At 43.9% G+C, this 21,095-nt stretch overlaps 1 protein-coding gene across 2 annotated transcripts in view; it reads left to right on the top strand.

The window, feature by feature from the left end:
- Positions 1–3,621: 3,621 nt before the first annotated feature.
- PITRM1 (pitrilysin metallopeptidase 1) overlaps positions 3,622–21,095 on the top strand; it is a 38,671-nt gene continuing 21,197 nt past the window's right edge. Inside the window, exons 1-11 of one of the 2 annotated variants that reach the window (XM_036280250.1) lie at positions 3,622–3,701; positions 8,202–8,304; positions 11,375–11,481; positions 11,766–11,917; positions 12,618–12,732; positions 12,816–12,912; positions 14,062–14,222; positions 17,071–17,197; positions 18,203–18,291; positions 19,032–19,160; positions 19,884–19,997. In XM_036280250.1, the coding sequence (XP_036136143.1) occupies positions 3,649–3,701; positions 8,202–8,304; positions 11,375–11,481; positions 11,766–11,917; positions 12,618–12,732; positions 12,816–12,912; positions 14,062–14,222; positions 17,071–17,197; positions 18,203–18,291; positions 19,032–19,160; positions 19,884–19,997 (1,247 nt within the window). In that variant the 5' untranslated portion in view covers positions 3,622–3,648. The remainder of the gene's footprint in view (positions 3,702–8,201; positions 8,305–11,374; positions 11,482–11,765; positions 11,918–12,617; positions 12,733–12,815; positions 12,913–14,061; positions 14,223–17,070; positions 17,198–18,202; positions 18,292–19,031; positions 19,161–19,883; positions 19,998–21,095) is intronic. The other variant, XM_036280259.1, reaches the window with a different exon arrangement.

Below are 21,095 nucleotides of genomic sequence, written 5' to 3'. Positions count from 1 at the left end.
GATGTTATCCCAGTGAGACCTGTGTGGGACTTCTGACCTCCAGAATTATAAGAGAGTTAACCTGTGTTGTTTTAAGCCATGAAATTTATGGTAATTTGTTCTAGCGTCAACAGAAAACAAATACAGGTCTGGAACACTGTTACTAATTCACCATTTTTGGAATGTCTCATTTGACTCCTTCTCTAGGAAGTCTTCCCTGGGTCATCATTTTGTGACAGGATCTTTACCTTAGTGCTCCCCTAGAGCTGCATTAGACGGCATGGTCATTCTCCATTCACTTTTCTGTAACCTGGGATATACCAAGGGTTCCATAAATGTCGGAACCATATCTTTAATCTCTGCCTGAAGAACAAGTTTTTAAACTTCTACCTAAACCTCAGCTGCAGCAAAATATGTAGCCTGTCCTGGAAGCCCATACTTATTTATCCAACCAAAGAGTGATTCTCAATACATTGCTGTCCTACCATGGAAACCAATGACAAACATATAAATTGTTACAAGTGTTTTAAATTATTTGTCACATCAACACTGTAATCCATGACTCCAGAGCAAATACAAGGTCCAACACAATAGTTCTGTGTTGTAACCAACTGAGGGAGCTGTGGATTAGTTACACCAGCTACCAAGTCATTCACCAGGAAATAGGAGCAGTTGCTGTTAAAGTGTCTGAACCACACAAAATATTTAGAATTTGAGTAATGGCTAGCCTTAGAAAAGAAACATATGAAGCAAATAAATATTGTCTTTGGAAGTTTCCAGGGTTTTATCTTTTTCCCCTCTTCATTGTATCATTTCTACCTGGTGATGATACCCTTTACCCATATCCTCTGATACTTGCTATCCCGTTTCCCTGTCAATAATTTTCCTTTCAACATTATTCAATAAAAGTCATTCACTCTCAACATAAATGTAAGAAAATGAGTGTTTGCATTTTTCCTATATAATTCCAAGATTTATTGACTCTGTTCTACTTTTGGGTTTCTATCCAGCTTTCTCTGCATTCCTTTAGCCTCTTTGCCTCTCTCTGTGCTATTACACACTGTCTTATTTGCTGTAATTTTAAGACTTAATAAGTCTAAAAGTCATGAATAATGAGATTTGTCTTAATTTCTGCTAATATAAATTTCCCACATTGTCCTCCTTCAAAATAGTTTTGACTGTTCCAGACTCCTTCTCCATCAGCTGTATTATAGGATCACTTTGGGCTCCTATCTGCTGGGATTTTTATTGGAATAGCATTGTATTTTGGGGCAACAAATGGCATCCTTATCTGGGTTTCCTAACTGTGAACATAGAATGTCTTACCATTTATTTAGGTCTTCCTAAATGTCTTTTATTAAAGTGTTGTTAAGTTTGTAATTAAAATCTCTTTTTGTCTCATTCCACTCAAATGGGAGTATATTTTTCCCCACTCAAATCAGATCTTTAGCTTTCATCTGGTTTTCTTTCCCCTTTCTAATTTGTAATTTAAAAATATATATGTATATGTATATCACTATTTCTTGTGTCTGAATAGTATCTAATATAATATAAGCATGTTACATTTTATTTAAGAAAATTCCTCTTTGGTAGACTTTTAGGCTGCTTGTTGTAATAAAAAATGCTGTGGGGAACATCTTTATACCTCATTGTACCCTTGTGAGAACAAAATTGCAGGGTAATTTTCATGAAGTGAAATTTCTGGTGAAAGAGTACATGCTTTTAAAGTTTGCATTAAAATGCCACATCTTTGTATAAATAAGTACCACAAACCAGGTGGCTTAGAACAAGTGAAATTTATTATTTCATAGCTCTGGGGGCCAGAAATCCTAGATGAAGTTCTTGGCAGATTGGTTCCTTCTGAGGCTGTGGGGAGAATCTGTTCATGCCTTTCCCCCAGCTTCTGATGTTGCCAGTAGCAATCCATGGTGTACTTTGGCATGTAGACACATCACCTCCATCTTTGCCTTCATGTTCAATGTGTCCAAATAGCCCCTTTTTATAAAGACACCAGTCATATTGGATTAGAGCCAATATGACCTCATTTTAACTTGATGTCCTCTGTAAAGGCCATATTTCCAAAGGAGGTTCTAGTTGGAGGTTGTGGGTTTTAGGACTCCAACATACCATTTTGGGGAGACACAGTTCAACCCTTAACACACCAATATTCACTTGATTGCCTTGCCAAGTCTCAATCAGTCTATTCTGACAAATACTCACTTGCTAATCTTTCTGAAGCAATGAGTTTTATTATAACATAGGATGTGTTTTTGGAACACAGGATATTGCATAAATAATTTTTCATTTCACGCTGCAGTTATTTATGTTAGTATAAATCAAGACTACATGGGGGTGGTAAAATGTTGGGTGCTGCTCAAAACAATTATTTATAAATTTTTATTTTGTAGGGGTGTTTGTGTTTGTGTGTGTGTGTGTGCGTGTGTGTGTGTGTGTGTGTGTGTGTAGGCCAGCCATCAATCAGATTGCAACCTGTGGGAACATACTAGTAAGTGGCAATTACTGGATCTAACAACAACTATTTTTCAGAGACATCAAAACACTCTAACCTCCCACCCAGTGCCTCAGTTTCCTGCACAATCACAGTAGGGTTAATAATACCCAACAGCCTTCCCAAGATCACAGAACTGCTGTGGTGAGTCAAGAACAATTATCACCCAAATTCTCACTAGAATTAAAGTATATGCAAGGAGTGTGCTTGTATCAGTAGCTTCTCATCATCACTGTTGTTTGTTCTGGTTCAGTTGGGTTGTCTTCTGGATAAAGAGGTATTTGGTTCACTGCGGAATCCGCTGCACTGTGGACAGTTTTTGGTAAACTTTTGGTGGCTATCCGTCACCGTATGGCCCTCTACATTTTTGCCAAAGCTTTTGTATGTTCAGACCGATCGCACCTGGCTACCTCGCTTTCTTTCTTTAGAGCCTGTAATAAGGGGCTGAGAGATTTTAGACTGTGTTCGTGGGCCAGTGGAAGAAATGAAGGAGACAGAGAGGAGGCCAAAGCTCAAGTAGGACGTGAGCGCTGCCATCTTCCAAGCGCACCGCGCAGGGCCCAGGCGGGTTCATCTCAGACGCCCCTCCCAGCCACAGCGCAGTGCCAGCCACCCACTCAAGCTCTGTCCTCCGTAAGCCTCTCCATGGGGTTCAAGGGCCAGTGGTTACTTTGAAAATCGTAGAAATCATGTGTTGTCTTCCCAGACACGCAATGCAGGTAGGGAGAATAGTGGGCCAACCAGCCCAGGCTGGCCCCTCAGCTCAGTAGACCCTCCCCGCACCTGACCAGAACCGCTCCAAGTACCACCCAGACCCTCGCCAGCGCAGGCCCGCCTTTCGCCATGCCCCGCCCCTCCTTGCGTAAACTGAGCCTTCAGCCCCGCCCCCAACTGCCTCCGCCCCCGGGCTCCGCAATCAGGCCCCGCCCCTCCTCACATAGCCCGGGGCTCCGCAATCAAGGCCATGGATGCCCCACCCACCCCGTGCTAGTGGCCGCCCGGCGCCCTGGAGTTCCGCCCCGTCGTAGCGGGAGCCCGCCCTTTACCTCACCAGCCTATTGGAGAGGGCGTCGCCGTAGACGCCAGCCAATGGGGTCGCGACTGGCGCAGTGCGTCGGTATAAGTGGGTCACAGTGGCGGCCCACTGCTGGTCATAGGCCATGTGGCGGTGCAGCGAGCGCGTCCCGGTCGTGCTTCGGCGGCTGAGTTGCGGGTGAGACTCGGGGCGTGCGGAAGGAAAGAGAGGAGGTGGAGAAGAGTGGCGGCGAGGGCGCCGGTAGATGGCGGGCGGCAGACGCGAGCCTGGCGACGAGGAGGGGGCGTGAGGCTTCAGGGTCTTGTCGGAGCAGTAGGTGCCAAACTACAGCTCTCTGCTTTGAGGACTCCCGCCCTCTATACCCCTCGTCGGACTCCAGTACCCTGAGGGCCTTCACCCGGGGTTTTGTACTCCAAGACCCCTTTCTGGGGCTTCTCTTCTCTCTTATCCCTCTGCTGGGGCTCCTGGACTCCTAGGCCCCCTCATCTGGGGCTCAGGGACTCCCAGACCTCTTCTGGGGCTCAGGTACCCCGAAATCTCTCCTGTGGAGCTCCCCTATCCTGAGACTCCTGAGGCTCTCACATCCTATCGTTACCAAAAAAAAGGGGGACCTGGCCTTGAGCTGGTCTCCTAGGGCCAGCCAGTAGTGTGTGGGTTCTTGACTTTGTAGGAAAAGTTTCACAACAGGAGTCCAGATGAATTTTAGAGGAGGGTTATTAAAGCTGGGGATAGTGAAACAAGGAAGAGCTAGGGAAATGAGCTAGCTGGTCTGCTTAAGACGTCAGAGAAAAGGGGGCCTTGAGGACAGATTCAGGGGGTTTACCTGTGATGAACTACTACTGCCCATTGCTCCCCTGGTTGCAGGCCTGGTGGAGTCCCTTAGAGTCTAGATAATGCATGCCTGTAGGTGGAAGAAAAGGGGGCATGCAGGCATGCTCCTGGGAAGGAGAAAGGGCACTGGGTCCTTTGTCCTGAGGCTTTTATTTCTTGCAGGCAGGAATCTTAGGGGAGGTTGTGGGTGGGGGTTCAACAGAATATTCACCAGTTTTCTAGGTGTGCTCCTTCTGGGTCATGGTCATTACTGATTGGTCATTTTCAGGGCAGGGGGTCATTATTGCAGCTGGTCCTGGTGTTGCCTACTGCTTTTCTGGGAAATACAACTGAGGCCTAGATGTTATTTCTAGAAAGGTGATGACCCTTTCTATCCGCTTGAAATTGCTCTGTCAGTTTGTTCAGATATCTTTCAGTCTCCCTATTCCACTTGTCCTGGCTTACTGGCCTGTCTCACCAAAACTCATCAGGGGTTCCTGTATCCTGAGACTCCCTCTCTTCGGGCTCTGGTATTCTGAGACCCCTAACCAGGGGCTCCTGTGTTTTTAGACCTCTCTCCTGGGGCTCCTGGACTCCTAGACCCCTCAGCTGAGGCTCTTGTAACCCCAAGACCTCTCACAGTGGGCTCTAGTACTCCTGGACTCCTCACCGTGTGCCCCAGTAACCTTAGATCCCTCATTTGGGGCTCCTGGACCCAGCCTGAAAACCCTTTCAGAGACTAGGTGACAGATCCTCTTAGTCCCTCCTGATGGGAGTGCAGCCTCCCTCCCATGGCCTCCCCTGCCCAGTAACCTATTTACCCCCATCCCAAGGAAGGGAGTTAAGTTCCTCTCCAGGAACCAGGGTTGGGGTGATACAGCAAGATAAGTGTAAAAAGCTGGGCCAGGCCCACGGAGCTGTCTGTGACCCCCTTTCCCTCTGGGACATCAGAGTGTGTGGTCCTGTGTTCAGGTTGTCAAGGCTTTTGAAGTGAAGATGGTCATTAATGTGGATTTTAATATGTATGATAAAAGTAACTGGCAGTTTATGGGTCTCATTAATATGTTTGCCCTCCTTTTTTGTTGTTGGCTGAGAGTCCTAAGAAACCTGAGGCTTCCACAGGAAGTACTTAAATGTAAGCTGCTCTGTTTTAATAAAATTGTAGCCTTCAGGATTTGAACTTTTTAAATTGACTGTGGAAAAAGGATTACATTTAGTTTTTAACCATGAATGAGTGTCATGTCCTATGAGTTTGTAAAGTGTAACACTTATTTTAAAATGCTAAGTTTAGCCCTGGCCAGTTTGTCTCAGCAGTTAGAGCGTTGGTCCTTGGACCTGAGAGTCCCGGGTTCGGTTCCTGCGAAGGGCATGTACCTCGGTTGCAGTTTTTCCCCCGCCCCAGTGGGGGTTGTGTGGGTGTCAGCCACTTGATGTGTTCTCTCTCTCTCTCTCTCTTCCTCCCTCCCGCTCTATCTGAAAATGAATGCAAAAATATCCTCGGGTGAGGATTAAAAAAAAAGCTAAGTTTTTAGTTTCATGCTAATTCACAAAACCTTGTTTAATTTATGATAGTTAGCCTGGGTGAGGAGATATGGGATTGTGTGTTGGGGTGCCCTCATGGTCTTGAAGCAGTGTTCACCTGTGTAGTCGGTTACCAGAAAGTGTATGGGGGAAGAGCCCATGTTGTCCCTGACAAGCATACACTTGACTGTTTTGTTTCTTGTGATTGGGTTCTTGATGATAAATAACTTCTTAAATCCCGCGATTCTAGAATTTGCTTAATCAATAAGGAAAATGTTGCCTGGCCAGTGTGGCTCAGTGGAAGGAATGTTGTCCCAGGGACTGAGAGGTCCCAGTTCCATTCCTGGTCAGGGCACATTTGCGGGTTGTTGGCTTGATCCCCGGCAAAAGGAAGCCAATGGATGTTTGTGTCTCACATCTGTTTCTATTTCTCCATCCCTTCCCCTCTCTCTACAAAATCAATAAGAACATACTTTAAAAAGGAAAATGTTAAAATGTTGACTGATTATAACATCTCTATAATACTGCCTGATAGTTGACTGAGTTTTTCTTTTCTGTACATATCTTTAAAAGAAATATTTTTGTGAGATATGGTAATGTAGAATATCCCATAAAATACATATTAGAGTTGAGAGAAATTTTATTTAAAAATAAGTTATGTCACCATTACCCATTACCCAGTTTAAGATTTATTCCTATTTGATCATAACTCTCTCTCCCTTTTAGATGTGATCTCCCTTCTGGTTTATAGAAATGATCTCCTTACTTTTCTTTATAATTTTATCATCTATATACATTCCTACAATACAGTGTTACCTGTGTGAATAGTACCTGTTTAGAAGAACACTGTTATCCTTTGTGTTGTATTTGTATTTTTTGGTTCAGCATTACTTGACCCACATATTTTTTTTTTTTAATCTAATTTGAACCATATTTTATTGAGTTTTTTTTGCTGCATTTCTCTTCAGATAGAGCAGGAGGGAGAGAGGGAGGAAGAGAGAGAGAGAGAAACATCGATGTTAGAGAGACACATTGACTGGTTGCCACCCACACAACCCCAACCAGGGCCGGGGACAAACTGCAACCAAGGTACGTGCCCTTAGCAGGAACCGAACCTGGGACTCTCTGGACCGCAGGCTGACACTCTAACCACCGAGCCAAATCGGCCAGGGCTACTTGACCCACATTTTTGTAACACGTAGTTGTAGTCTGTTTGTTCTTATGTCTGAGTTTATTGATTGCATGATGCACAGTTTATCCGTTCTCTGTTAGTGGACATCCGGGTTGGCGGACTCTTAGGAGTGGTGCCAGCCTTGTTGTGTGTGTGTGCTGGTGCTCCAGTACAGGTTTCCAGAACATCTACAGGTTTCCCCAGGGTCCTGAAGTAGAATGTTCCTGTGAAACCTTCCCTAAGCCTAAATACCATAAAGCAAAAAAGCAATAACCACTAATTCATGTGGAAAATTTTTTGAGGGGTCCCAAACCCCCAAAATAACCTACCAAATTATACCAATTAACACATAAAACCTAAAATATAGCACTAATATATAGTGAAAGCCAGAATGCACAAAATAAGTCAAAATACAGAATAGATGCTCACAGGCACAGCTTGAAGCTCTGGTGGCTTGATGCTGAGTGTATTTCCCAGGGAAGGAGCTTGGCGGGGCCCCTCTCCCCACTCTGGGGGCGTGCTCACTGCCTCTGTAATGGCTCCAGCAAAATGAACGGGGGATGCTATTTCCTATTTTAGCTTTTGTTTGTAAAAGTGAAAATCCCTTTTGGATTTCTTTTGGTTAAATGAAACATACTGATGTCGGTCTCATAAAGTGAAGAACTTAAAATGTAGGGGAAACTTGCATGTCAGGCTGAGCGAGCTGCTCTCTAAGTAATGCCACAGTCACTATTGCAGTTTTCACTCCCAGTAACAGTGTGAGAGTTTTTGTGATAATAGACTTCTTAGTTTTCACCATTTGATAGGTGTGTAATGGGACTTAACTGTAGTTTGAGTTTATTGAGATACTATGATGGGAAAAGCCATTTTGACGTGAGTTTTTTAATGCAACTAAGGGAAAGTGGTGTCGTAATTGTATTATAGTTATCTGTGAATCTGTACCATGTTTAATTATTAGTTGATGTTAAGAAGCTTTAGCTGAGTTGAAGTAAAAGGTCATTAAATTTGAAGGAACTTTGCTAAAAATTAGTTTTATAAAATGTATTTGGAAAGATGCAAGGTTTAATTTTTCTTGGAATTATCTTTTAACATATGTATTTTCATTATGTTGCTGAACTATGTGAGCCAATTTTTCTGCAAATTCTCTAACTTTGATGATTTTTCCGCGAATGTAGCAGTGCCAACCCCAGAACATGGAGGTGGAGTAGCACCAAAGCCTGTGAGAGGGCGTTGCAATACCGAGTTGGAGAGAAGATCCACGGATTCACCGTGAGCCAGGTGAGGCCTGTCCGGAGGTCTTCAGTGGGAGAGTGGGAGGGCCTTCAGAGTGGATCCTTGATCTGTTTCATCTTTTGTCCTTGGACCCTGGCTTCCTCCTGCTTCACAGCAGGTGTTCTCAAGGGAGTGGAGCTTCCTAAGTATAGGTTCCCAATCCTTTCCCTGAACTGCAGATTTTAGAAAGCAGATCAAACTCATTAATGTTTCTGCACCCTGACGTCTGACAGTTCACACTGAGTGGGATACATAAAGACTCTGAGTGGCCCCACATGTATTCAGGTCCAAGTTTTTTTTTTGTTTTTTGTTTTTGTTTGTTTTTTTATCCTCACCCGAGGACATTTTTCCATTTTTTTGCACAGATAGAGTGGGAGGGAGAGAGAGGAAGAGAGAGAGAGAGAAACATCGATGTGAAAGGGACACATCGAGTGGCTGCCACCCGCACGACCAACCAGGGCCGGGGACAAACTGCAACCAAGATACATGCCCTTAGCGGGAACCGAACCCGGGTCTCTCTGGACCGCAGGCCAATGCTCTAACCGCTGAGCCAAACCGGCCAGGGCCAGGTCCAAGTTTTTATCATCAAATGAGTTTGCTGCAACATACGCAAAAAACTTTCTGTTTTTGAGCCATTTGGAATTATAGGATAAAGATTGTGGTCTTATGTTTACTTAAGTTACGTTAAAATGGATTTTAATTATATTCTTGCTTTGCTTAACCTTTTGCATTTTTTTTTATTGCAATAATTGAAAAATATATGCTTCACATAACTGGCCGGCTGTTGGCTTCTTACTGTGCTTGACATGCTGACACAAAAGGCAAGCAGCTCACATTCTAGAGGATCCTTGCTGCCTTAATAACAAAAACAATGTGAGGCGCTCTGGCCGGTGTGGCTTGGTTGGAGCGTCGTCCTGTGCAGCTAAAGGTCATAGGTTCAATTCCTGATCAAGGCACATACCTAGGTTTCATGCTCCATTCCCTGTCCAGGCACCGGAGGCAACCGATGGATGTATCTGTTTTGTTTTGATCTCTGTCTCTCTCTGTCTCTCTCCCTCCCTCCCTCCCCCTTTCTTTCTCTCTCAAATCAGTTTTTAAAAAGCAAACAAAATAGTGTGATAAACTTCATGATCCAAGTGCAGAGAGCAAAAGGAAGGCAGGAGGAGAGGGTAGCTGCTTGGTGGCAAGATAAGGAAGGTCCCTGGAGAAGGGGGTGTTTATAGAAAGGGGCGGTTAAGTTCTGAAGGAAAATCACCATCTGTCTCTAGGGCGACATAGGTAGAGCCAGTGATGGGGGCTGGTCCAAAGCAGGGTCCTGGAATGGTGAGTCATGACAGGGAGAGCCCTAAAGGCTATGCAAGGATTAGGGTTTCTAATGCAGTATGGTAATGAGGACCTTCTTCAGAAGAGTAGTTTTTTTTATTTGTCAAAGTTTTTTTTTTTTCAGTTTTATTGAGAAATAATTGACACCCATCAGTATATATAAGCTTAAGGCATACAACACGATGGTTTGATTTACATGTATTGTGAAATGATTATAACAATAGGTTCAGCTAACTCCTATTATTTTTCAAGTCTTATGGGAACTATGAGAAACCATATCTTGGACAAATAGTTACCATGAAATCTGTTCTGACGCAGACATCTCACTGTACTACTGATTTAATACATTGATCATCTCTTATAAGGTATAGTAGTAAGTTCTGAGATATAATGTAATAGCTGTAAATGACGGCTCAGGCCCCCCATTCTAAGCTCTGCCCTCCCAGTAACTTGCTGTGTCCGTGTGGACAAGTTACCTTCATGGGCTCTGGAAGGGGGATGACAGCGCTGTGGTGGTCCCGTGCCACGATGTTGTGATCGGAGGAGAGCGGCCTTGGCACAGTTGGACGAGAGGGCAGCTCAGTACTAAGGACTGTGGAGACTACGTGAAGGCTGACACAGAAGGAGATGACCACCTTCGGGGAGGCTGTGTTCCTTTTTATTGTACCATCCTGGACCCTCCCACTAGGAACAATTAACTGATGACGTCCCCACCTCAGCGCTGGGATTTTCTCGTAAACGAGATGAGACCAAGCATCCTGGCTGCCCCAGGCTAAGGCCCATTCCAAATTTACTTCTCAGGATTGTTCTTGTTATCTCGTTGGGGTTCTTAGGTTCCCCAAGATAGAAGTTGAGAGGAAAGCCCAAGAAATGTCCAGACTGGTTTTAGGCCTATGCTTGAGCACGATGAGCACAGAGGAAAGGGAGGTCCTCTGAACTGGCTCCGGGCAGCCCTGCTTGGCTGCTTTTATAACCTGGGGACAAAGCGGGCTTGCGGAAAAATGACTGACTTGCGGAATCTCCCAGTCAGGGCCGGTGACTTCCTTCTAGCAGGTGGTCTGGCAGCTCTCTCCACAGGTGCACTCAGGGCCAAGAGAGCAGACTGCTCATTACTCCCTCCCTAGGAAGGTGGGCAAACCTAGGAAGGTGAATAGAGGTCAGACCTTGATCAGCTGGGCATGTGGGTCAGTAGTTCAGGCAGTTAGAAGGGAGGTAAAATCAGCTACCTCTGAGATTTGAGTAGGAGGTGGAGGAGTGATGACATTCTCGCGGGCAGCTTATCCCAATACCTTCTGAATACCTGGTTTCAGTGGCTTGCTGGCTACCCAGTGTTTTCTGTTCTCAGACCCAAGTCCCTGTACTGTCTCATTCTGACATCCCAAGTGAGAGCCCTCCGCTTCAGGCGGGCCGGTGTGACAGGCAGAGTGGCGCTGGGTCTGAGCCTCGGTGTCTTCATCTGTAACGGGTGACAACACCTCCCTCACTGGGTCACTGTGAACTGTTAAGAAAATGTCTTGCTAATAGTAAGCATTCCAGAAAGGACAGGTGTGTGTCATTGTCAGCCTCGCTCCTTCCTCATCTGTAGGACAGGTTTGGACAAGGTGTTACCGGATGTGCCTCCAGCACCCACATGCTGGTGTCCCTCATTGTTCTGGTTTAAGGCAGACCTGCCCGGTCCCTCAGTGGATCTAACGTAGCCATTCTGAATGCTTTTCCAGTTGAGTTTAGCCTCACGTTCTTGTTGTTGATCCAGGTAACCTCCGTCCCTGAGCTGTTCCTGACCGCGGTGAAGCTCAGCCATGACGGCACAGGAGCGAGATACTTGCACCTGGCCCGAGAGGACACGAATAACCTGTTCAGGTGAGTGGGCACCCTGCGCACATGTTTTGAAACGTTTTCTTAGTGCATCACCATGGTTTAAAGTAACGGTACTGACAGTGCTCTGACAATGTAAGGAAAAGATTAAGTGAATTTACATTCTCAGCTACATGCAGTAAAGTATACCGTTGCAGTCGGTGATTGTGTCCATTGTAGTCAGCAGACGTTTTTGTGAGAGGTGACCCTGTTAGAACGCTGAAGTCCCACATTGGAAGCTGTGGGTGGGTATGAGCTAACGCCCCACCGTGGCTCTTCCCTGGCTGTAGCGTGCAGTTCCGCACCACCCCCATGGACAGTACTGGCGTCCCGCACGTCCTTGAGCATACCGTGCTGTGCGGCTCTCAGAAATACCCGTGCAGAGATCCCTTCTTCAAGATGTTGAACAGGTCGCTGTCCACTTTTATGAATGCCTTCACAGGTAAGATGACATCCTGGCCTGAAACTGCAGTTGTATCTGTTTCCAAGAGAAGGAAGTGGGACCCTGGAGACGAGAATAAATCTATTCTCAGGTCTAGTTGAAAGGTGTTAGAAATGTAAACCTTTAGGAAAGCTGTGTCGTGATTGGATTATACAGACTGGAGTGTAGCCCTGGCTGGGTGGCTCAGCTGACTGGAGTGTCATCCCACACACCAAAAGGTTGCGGGTTTGATTCCTGGTGAGGGCGCATACCTAGGTTGTGGGTTCCATCCCAGGTCTGGGTGTGTGTGGCAGGCAAGTGATCAATGTTTCTCACATCAATGTTTCTCTCTCAAATCCAGAAAAAAAAATCTTCAGAAGGAGATTAAAAAACAAAAAATTGGAGTTTTAGGAAAAAAAGCATCTGAGGTTTTTCTGGAAAAGGTCAAAACCGTTTCCTTTGGGGAATATTGCTGCAAACTTCGGCCTTTGTAGCATTATGTTGTGTCGATGGTGGTACTGTTTGCGTTTTATTTGGGGGACTAAGAGAGGGACCAGGCTGGTGGGTGCACAGAGTGCTCTTACAGGTTCAGTTAAAGAGCAGATTAAGTGGGCGCCCTCACAGACGTGCCACCTGTCTAGGCCTGTGACGTAACATGCTGGACCAGGGTTCCAGTGGGAATCTGATGTTTTAAAAATCTTCCCTTTTGTTTTGCACTCAGCTAGTGACTATACTATGTACCCGTTTTCCACACAAAACCCCAAGGACTTTCAGAATCTCCTGTCCGTGTATTTGGATGCGGCCTTTTTTCCTTGCTTGCGAGAACTCGATTTCTGGTATGTAATGACTGATTAATTCGTTGTAGACTTTGGTATTAGAGGCACTATCATTGTGTAATTAATTATCCGTCATTTTTTAGGCAGGAGGGATGGCGACTGGAACACGAGAATCCGAGTGACCCCCAGACAGCCTTGGTCTTCAAAGGGGTTGTCTTCAATGAGATGAAGGGAGCGTTTGTAAGTTTGTTTGTTTTTTTATGTTGTGTTAAAATTATCAGACTTTGTAAAATACTGAAATATAAGTAGGTTTGGGAAATAGTTGACATTCTGTTATGTCATTTAATATTCTCATTGTATGTGATTTATTAAATTAACTGGGGGACAATGAAGGGCCAGGCTCCCGGTCATCCCAGAGCTCACTTTTCCAGACCAGCAGTTCTGTGGTCTGAGGACCCTGTGTGTGGTCTGCAGGAAGTCTGAGAGAGAGAGAGAACTGTTTTCATAACAGGACTAAGTACCTTTCTGCCTTCATTCCTGCCGAGCGTGCAGGCGTGTCCCCGAGACATTGTTCCACGGTGTGCGATGTCAGCACAGAAGCAGATAGAGGAGCCAGACACTAAGAGATTTGTAAAATATGTAAAACAGTGGTAACTTTCTCAACAATTTTTGTTTTGTTATGAAAAGTACTTTTTTGAAAAGTACTGGTTAACATGTAATGGTAGGCTAAGTTAATGCATAAGTAGTTTTAGAAAGTTACAGTTTAATTTCTAATACAGAAAAGTTATACAGAGACACTCCTACGTGATCAAGAAACCCACCCCATCAGAAGTTCTTTGGGGACCTTGTTAATGTTTGGGGAACACAGGGTCAGACACTTTGAGAACCCCTGTCCGGGGCCCTGTCCGCTCAGCTCCCTGACTTTGGAGACCTGCCCTTCCCCCTTGCTGGCCACCTCCTGCGGCTGGCGGCTGTTTCTTACCTCCAGTTCTTGGTTTGGACATCGTTTCTTTCAAGCACCTTAAAACTCAAGTTAGGGTGACCACTTTCCCTCTGCATGCCCGGACTGCACTTCCCACACAGCTCATGGGCAGAGGGAGCCTAGGACATCTTTCCAGCGACCCTCCCCTGTGCGCTTGTTCGTAATCCAATGCACACTGCAAAGTGGACATGCCTACCCTTCCGAGAGAGCCATTCCCTGGGTCCTGCACGCAGCTCATGCGTGAATTAAGTGTTTTGTTAAACAGGATCTATGTGGATGTCCGTGTTTACCATTGGGACGGTTTTGCTTGCCAGGTGTTATAGGTATATGCTCCCAGAATGTGATTAACTTGCTGTGTTGTAATAACGTATTATGTTACATATATGTGTATTTTTTTCAATTTGAAGACAGATAACGAGAGGATATTCTCCCAGCACCTTCAGAATCGACTCCTTCCTGACCACACATATGCAGTGATCTCTGGCGGTGACCCATTGTGCATCCCAGACCTCACCTGGGAGCAGCTTAAGCACTTCCACGCTACGCACTATCACCCCAGTAATGCCAGGTGATGTTTCATTTTTAAAGTTTGAGGGTGATTTGATTGGGAGTTGATTTGTTTGCGGTTTCTTACACAATGATAAGCTGTTCTCACTTTTGGCGAGGAAATGTTTACTTAAGAACCAGTCAATTGAGACAAGAGTCTTCACTTCATGGATTGCCTAATTTTATTGTGTGCTCCGTCTAAAAGCCTGCAGCAACCACTCTTACAGCCCAGCATGGTGGTGACACCACCTTCTGGAGGAGGGCCTGGCCCCACCCTGCTTGTAGGGCAGAGCGACATGCAGCCCGTAAAGCTTTGTGCCCTCAGTCCCAACAGCGCTCAGAGAATGGCAGCTGCAGGTATTAAACCTTGGGTACTTATTTTTTGATAAATTGCTTGTTTTAGAGATCACTAAAAATAAAATGCTAATACTTGTGTTTATAAATTAAACTCTAATATAAAGTCAGATTTACAAGATTAAGTACAAAAACATTTACGTTTTAATTATGAAAACTTTCATGCATATAGAAACACGGAGATATTAGAATAATGATTTCTCATACACTTACCACATTGATATCTCCTTTACCAACATAATTTAAAGGAAATTACAAATAGGAGGGTTTATCCCTAGTATGTGGATATGTGACTATAAAATGTAAGGATATTTCCTTACATAAGATAATATCATTTTCACATTTAAGAAAATAAAAAACTTAATTAAAACCACCTACCATTTACCTCAAATTCAAACTTTTCTGTTGTCTCCCAAATTTGTGGTCTAAGTTAGGTCCACAAATCACCTTTCATCATTGTGTCTCTTTATTTTTAATCCTCACCCGAGGACATTTTTTTCCTTTCTTGTTCAGATACAGTGGGAGGGAGGGAGGGAGGGAAGGAGAGAAAGAGAGAGAGAGAGAGAGAGAGAGAAACATCAACGTGAGAGGGACACATCGAGTGGCTGCCTCCTGCAGGACCCCAACAAGGGCCTGGGATGAATTCCAACCGAGGTACATGCCCTTGATGGAACCAAACCCGCGACTCATTGATTCGTGGGCCAACACTAACTGCTGAGCCAAACTGGCCAGGGCGATCATCATCCTGTCTCTTAAGTGCCTTTTGTGTAGGATAGTGCCCCCCTGTTTTCATTAAAATTGAAGAAAGTAGACAGGTTGCCTCTGGATTTTCTCACCTTTGGGGGGTCTGATTGCTTCTCTGTGGCTGTGATGCATGTGTTCCTGTTTCCTGAGAGCTGGACGTGGCTCCAAAGTCTCGGTTCACCTCACAGGTGATGCCTGCGTACCTGCTGCATCCAGATGTCTGGGACCTATTTACCACAGTGGGAAAGCTGCAGCTGGTTTGTGGGTTTCCATGGTGATGGTGGCCCCTCTACTGTAAACCTGTTTCCTAACAGACCAAGCTGTGGGTTGGGTTGGTAACCGGGCACCTTGTGGACATTGACCTCCTCATCAGCCTGTTCATGGCCCTCGAATGCACTGATGATTGTTGCCTGGAACAGTTCCTTCAGGAGAGTTAGCAACGTTTTCTAAAGGATTCTTCTATTGGCTGGGTTTCTGTAAAGACGAGCTTTCCCATCCGCAGGACTGTGGGTTCCCCTGAGGAGAGGATTCTGATGGGAAAGACAGGTGCTTGTTTCCCTTAGCTGTCCAGTTTTGGGAGGATGGTGGAAGTCACGCCTCCAATGGAGAGACGCTTTTCTTTTTAGCCTTGTTTGGTTTGTTTTATTTTTAATATCATCATGACTACATATATATATCTGAAGTGTGAGATCAGATGGGTTTTTAAATGTGTTTTTTTTTAATGCTCACATTGTCCCAACTATGGCCCAAGTGAGCTCCCTCAAGCCCTTGCTGTCTTTCTGACAGTTTAGTCTTCAGTAACTTCTTTGTTTTCTGTCCCCGCACCCAAAACCCAGGCTCTTCCTGTACCAGATGTGCAGGAAGTCATTTCCAAGGTGTCCTGTGACTCACAGGGAAAGGCATTTACATACCACTGTCTACTTCGCACCAGGCAGCTCACTGCTACTGGATATCACTTTATAAACCTTTAAGTGGAAATTTTTTTAAGATCTTTGAGATACTCATTCCCAAAATTTTAACCATAACTCAGACAACATTATGTTAAATAAGATCAACTGTATCATTATAACTTTTCCCCCTGACTGAATAAATATTTTGGTTTTAAAACATATGTAACCTGAAAATTGTAGCCTAAAATTGAACTTTGTGAAATTCTTTGTCTTTCAGTCTTAGATGGATTATTATGTTACTGTAGCCAAGGTCACAAAGAAGTTTAACAAAATTTATTTGGGTTTTGTAGCACCTTAACAGTAGACTTAAAATAAAGAGCAGCCTGGCCTGTGTGGCTCAGTGAATTGAGCGTCATCCCATGGACTGAGAGGTCCCAGTTTGATTCCCGGTCAGGGCAGATGCCTGAGTTAGAGGCTCGATCCCCATTGGATGGCGTGCAGGAGGCAGCTGATAGATATTTGTCTCTCACATCGATGTCTCTATCTCTCTCTCCCTTCTTCTCTCTCTAAAATATCAATAAAAACATATTTAAAAGAATAAAAATAAAGAACAATTATTTCCAAATATACATTTAATTAATTCATCCTATCAACTTGTGTTTTGTTTCAACCATCTATCTTTTAAAAAGAGCAAAAGTCTGGTGTTTATAGTTAGACTAAGTGGGGGGAAAAAAGTGTTCCTCTATAAAGTTCATTTCCTCTTGGAAGCTGGCTTGTTATCAGGTGCTATATATGCATACCCTCTGCTTCATACAAAAAGTCATCTATGTTGATTTCTAATCTTTTAAATGAAAATAGACTAATATTCTCTCAAATTTTTAGGTTCTTCACTTACGGTAATTTTCCACTGGAACAGCATCTGAAACAAATTCATGAAGAGGCTCTGAGTAAATTTCAGAAAATTGAACCAAGCACCGCAGTGCCGGCTCAGAAGCCTTGGGATAAGCCGGTGAGTGCCCTCTCCAGGTAACCGGTCTTTTACCAACCTGTTAATAATGTACAGAGACGAAGACTCCAGCTGTGTGAGAATACGGTAAAACCTCAGTATAATGGACTAATTTCGGCGAGGGTGCGTCTGTCCAAGCTAAAAGTCTGTTATATAATAAAAGTAGGTTTTCCAAATGCATATGTTAAAAAAAATTGACAAATTAGTTTGTTTACCTGTTTTTACTTATGCAGACGGGTTTGTGTAATTAAAATTAAGTATGTATGAATAGTTTAATTTCACAGGAAAGTTTTATATATATTACTGTAATTTTAAATTTATACTGGATAGGTCTAGTAAATGTGTGCATTCATCAGTCGCTGTGAGTAAACAAATGCACAGGGCTGGGGTGTGGCTTAGTGCACGTGGGAACATCAGCTGGATTATTATGTTACTGTAGCCAACTCGTTAAAACTGCTGCACAAAGTCACGCCAGTGACAGCAGACTCAGGTACTGCGTGTGATGCAGTGTGATCACGTGTAATCATTCACTGAACGTTATTTACAAGCGGTGATTCTTGGATTTAAATATGTAGACTATAGTGTAGATATGTAATATTTATGTCAGCGAAATTACTCCAGTGTTTTTTTCAACATATGGTCTATTTGCTGAAATTTGTTAAAAATAGCTGAATTAATAACAACCTGTTAATGTAAGCAAATCTTGGTTAAAAGCATTTTAAAATTAACACGGTGTTAATTTTCACTTTTGATATATGGACTGGAAATTTTGTTCATGAAATCCAAAGTCCATAAAATCAAGGGTTTACTGTAATAGGACTTAAAATGTGGTTGTGAGCTCTGCTGTATATGTAAGATCTTCTCAAGCATAAAGAAGGTTATTTGAAAAGAAAGTTAATTTAGTGAAAAGCATCTCTTGGGCCATTTTATTTATCTAGGAAATCTAGACTAGTTTAAGCCCATTCATTCCTACCCTGTGCCGGCCTCACACACCGCATGGTTTTACAGAGGGAATTTCAGATCACCTGTGCCCCGGACTCACTGGCCTCCAGCTCCTCTAAGCAAACAACCGTCAGTGTCAGCTTCCTGCTGCCAGAGTAAGTGCCCACGTGGTTAGGGTTCAGGGATACAGCAGGTGTTGGGTTGGGCGTCTGTGGCATTTCTAACAATGTCTGGGAGAGTTGGAGGGGAAATTGTCTGGGTCGCTCTTCAGAAGAAAAGTAATTTACTTCCTCACTGCATTTTAAAGCTCGTTTCTAGAGAAAAACTGGCTCAGAAGGGCAGTTGTTAACCAGTGGGGTCAGGGGTGACTCGAGTGTGAGAAGAGCACCGTGAGCACTGCCTCAGACAAACGTGGCGTGCACGGCTGTCATCGTAGAGGTCTGGGCCCTGAGTGCTGCCGCGCTCCTTCCGTCAGGGCTGCCCGCCCTCAGCAGCTGCCTGGCTGGCTGAGTCGCCCCATCCCCGCAGTGTTCTTGTCCGCTGGGTAGTGTGATGGTGCGGTTAGAATTGAAGTCACATGTGTCAGAGTGCTTGGCACACACTCCTGCAATAGCATTCGCTGTGCGACCAGACTGACCCTATGGTTTGGAACACCCAAATAGTCCCAGTATATAAGAGTTAGCCAAATAAAAAAAAAAAAAGTTACTCTCTTTTGCTGATATAACTATAACTATTAAAATAGAGGTTGAAATGCAAGAATTTCTAATAGAAGTTAAGCTTCTTTGGAAATAAGTGTCAATGTGGTAGTGACTTGAATGATTTTGAAAACATGAGGGACAATAGTTTTCTCTTCTTTTCCTCACCACCACCCACCCTGGCCCCTCTTAACATGAAGCATCACTGACACGTTTGAAGCCTTCACGTTAAACCTTCTGTCTTCACTCTTGGTCGGCGGGCCCAACTCCCCCTTCTACAAAGCCTTAATTGAATCTGGACTCGGCACAGACTTTTCTCCTGATGTTGGGTAAGTATTATTGTCAGATCAGATCAGTAGTTCTCTGATGGGGGCAGTTTTGACATTCGACAATGTCTGCATGCAGTTTTGTCACAACTGGGTTGGGAGGATTACTACCATCTGGTGGGTGGGGCAAGGGATGCTGCACACCCACAGTCACAGGACGGCCCCTTCCTGCCCCAGCACAGAACTGAGCACTAGAGTACAGTTTCAGTGTAAGTTAACTTATGTCCCCTGCACGGGATATTTGGAAAGAGACAGCTTTTTTTTTTTTTTTTTTTTTTTCATTTATTGATGTTAGAGAGGAAGGGAGAGGGAGAGAGAGATAGAAACATCAGTGAGAGAGAACATCGATTGGCTGCCTCCTGCATGCCCCCCACTGGGGATCAGGCCCACAACCTGGGCATATGCCCTGACCGGGAATCGAGCCAGCGACCTCTTGGTGCATAGGTTGATGCTCAACCAGTGAGCCACACTGGCCAGGCAAGAGACATTTTTTTAAGATCCCAGAATGGCCCTGGCTAGTTTGGCTCAGCAGTTAGCATGGCGGCCTGCAGACCAGGGAGTCCTGGGTTCACTTCCCACTAAGGACATGTACTTCGGTTGCAGTTTGTCCCCATCCCCGGTTGGGGTTATGTGGGTGGCAACTACTTGATGTGTCTCTCTCACACCAATATTTCTCTCTCTCTCCCTCTCCCTCCCTCTCATACATGATCATCTTTTCTATTCTAGATACAATGGCTACACAAGGGAGGCCTTCTTCAGTGTGGGCCTGCAGGGGATCGCCGAGAAGGACATTCAGACAGTCCGGGACATAATCGACAGGACAATTGATGATGTCATCGAGTACGTATGGCCCTCTGCACCAATCCACTTGCCTTCTCACTTCCTGAATACTTTACATCAAGGGGCCTTCTCCATTGTTTGGCCATCTCTTCATAATAAAGCATGTTTTTCATCACATTTAATTGCTTAAATATTATCTCTGCTCCTTTGTTGCAAAAACATTTATTTTAGTGCTTCAATCTTTTTCATTACTAAATATTCCATGTATGAATATACCATATAGTTTTTCTGTTTTTCATTTGATAGATATTCAGGTTGTATGCACTATTTTTGGAGGCTAGGATGAATAATGCTGCTCTGAACATGTATGTACAAGTTTTGTGTAGAGACATGTTCTCTTTTCTCTTGGCTGGATAACCCAGAGTGGAATTTCTGGGTCATACAGCACCTCTGTATTTAATTTTCTGAGAAACTTTTAAATCAAATTGTTTTACAAATTGACTACACCATGTTAAACCCCCACCCAAAATGTATGAGAGCTGCAAAATGTCTAATCTTTAGGACAATCAAATCCTCACAGATGTAACTTTCTGGTTTTTGATTATTGTCATCATCCTGATGGATTTGAAGTAGTCTTGATTTGCATTTCCCTAATGACTAGTGATGTTGAGCATCTTTTCATGTGCTTAACTGGCCACTGTATATCTTTTTTTAAATGATGTATATTTAAATTCTTGATTCATTTTTTAATTGGGTTATGTGTTTTTATTTTGTGGTTGTAAAAGTTATTTATTCTGGATTCAAGGCCTTATCAGATACATGGTGTGCAAATATTTTCTGCAATTATATGGCTTGTCTTTTTGCTTTCTTGATTGTGTCCTTTGAAGTACAAAAGGTTTTACTTTGATGTTGTCCAATTTACTTATTTTTTCTTTAGTTACTTGTGCTTTTGGTTTCACTTAAAACCACTGCCTAACACAAGATTATGAAAAATTACTCTTTTAAAGTACCTTTTTAAAAAATTAAATTTATGGGGATGACATGGGTTAATATTAAATAAGTTTCAAGTGTACAGTTCTGTAATACATCATCTATATATTGCATTGTGTGCTCACCCCTCAGAGTTGAGTCTCCTCTCATCACCCTGTTTTTGAGCCC

This window comes from Molossus molossus, unplaced genomic scaffold (genome assembly GCF_014108415.1).
Source record: "Molossus molossus isolate mMolMol1 unplaced genomic scaffold, mMolMol1.p scaffold_m16_p_1, whole genome shotgun sequence".
Taxonomy (NCBI): domain Eukaryota; kingdom Metazoa; phylum Chordata; class Mammalia; order Chiroptera; family Molossidae; genus Molossus; species Molossus molossus.
This window is presented reverse-complemented; position numbering and strand designations above follow the sequence as displayed.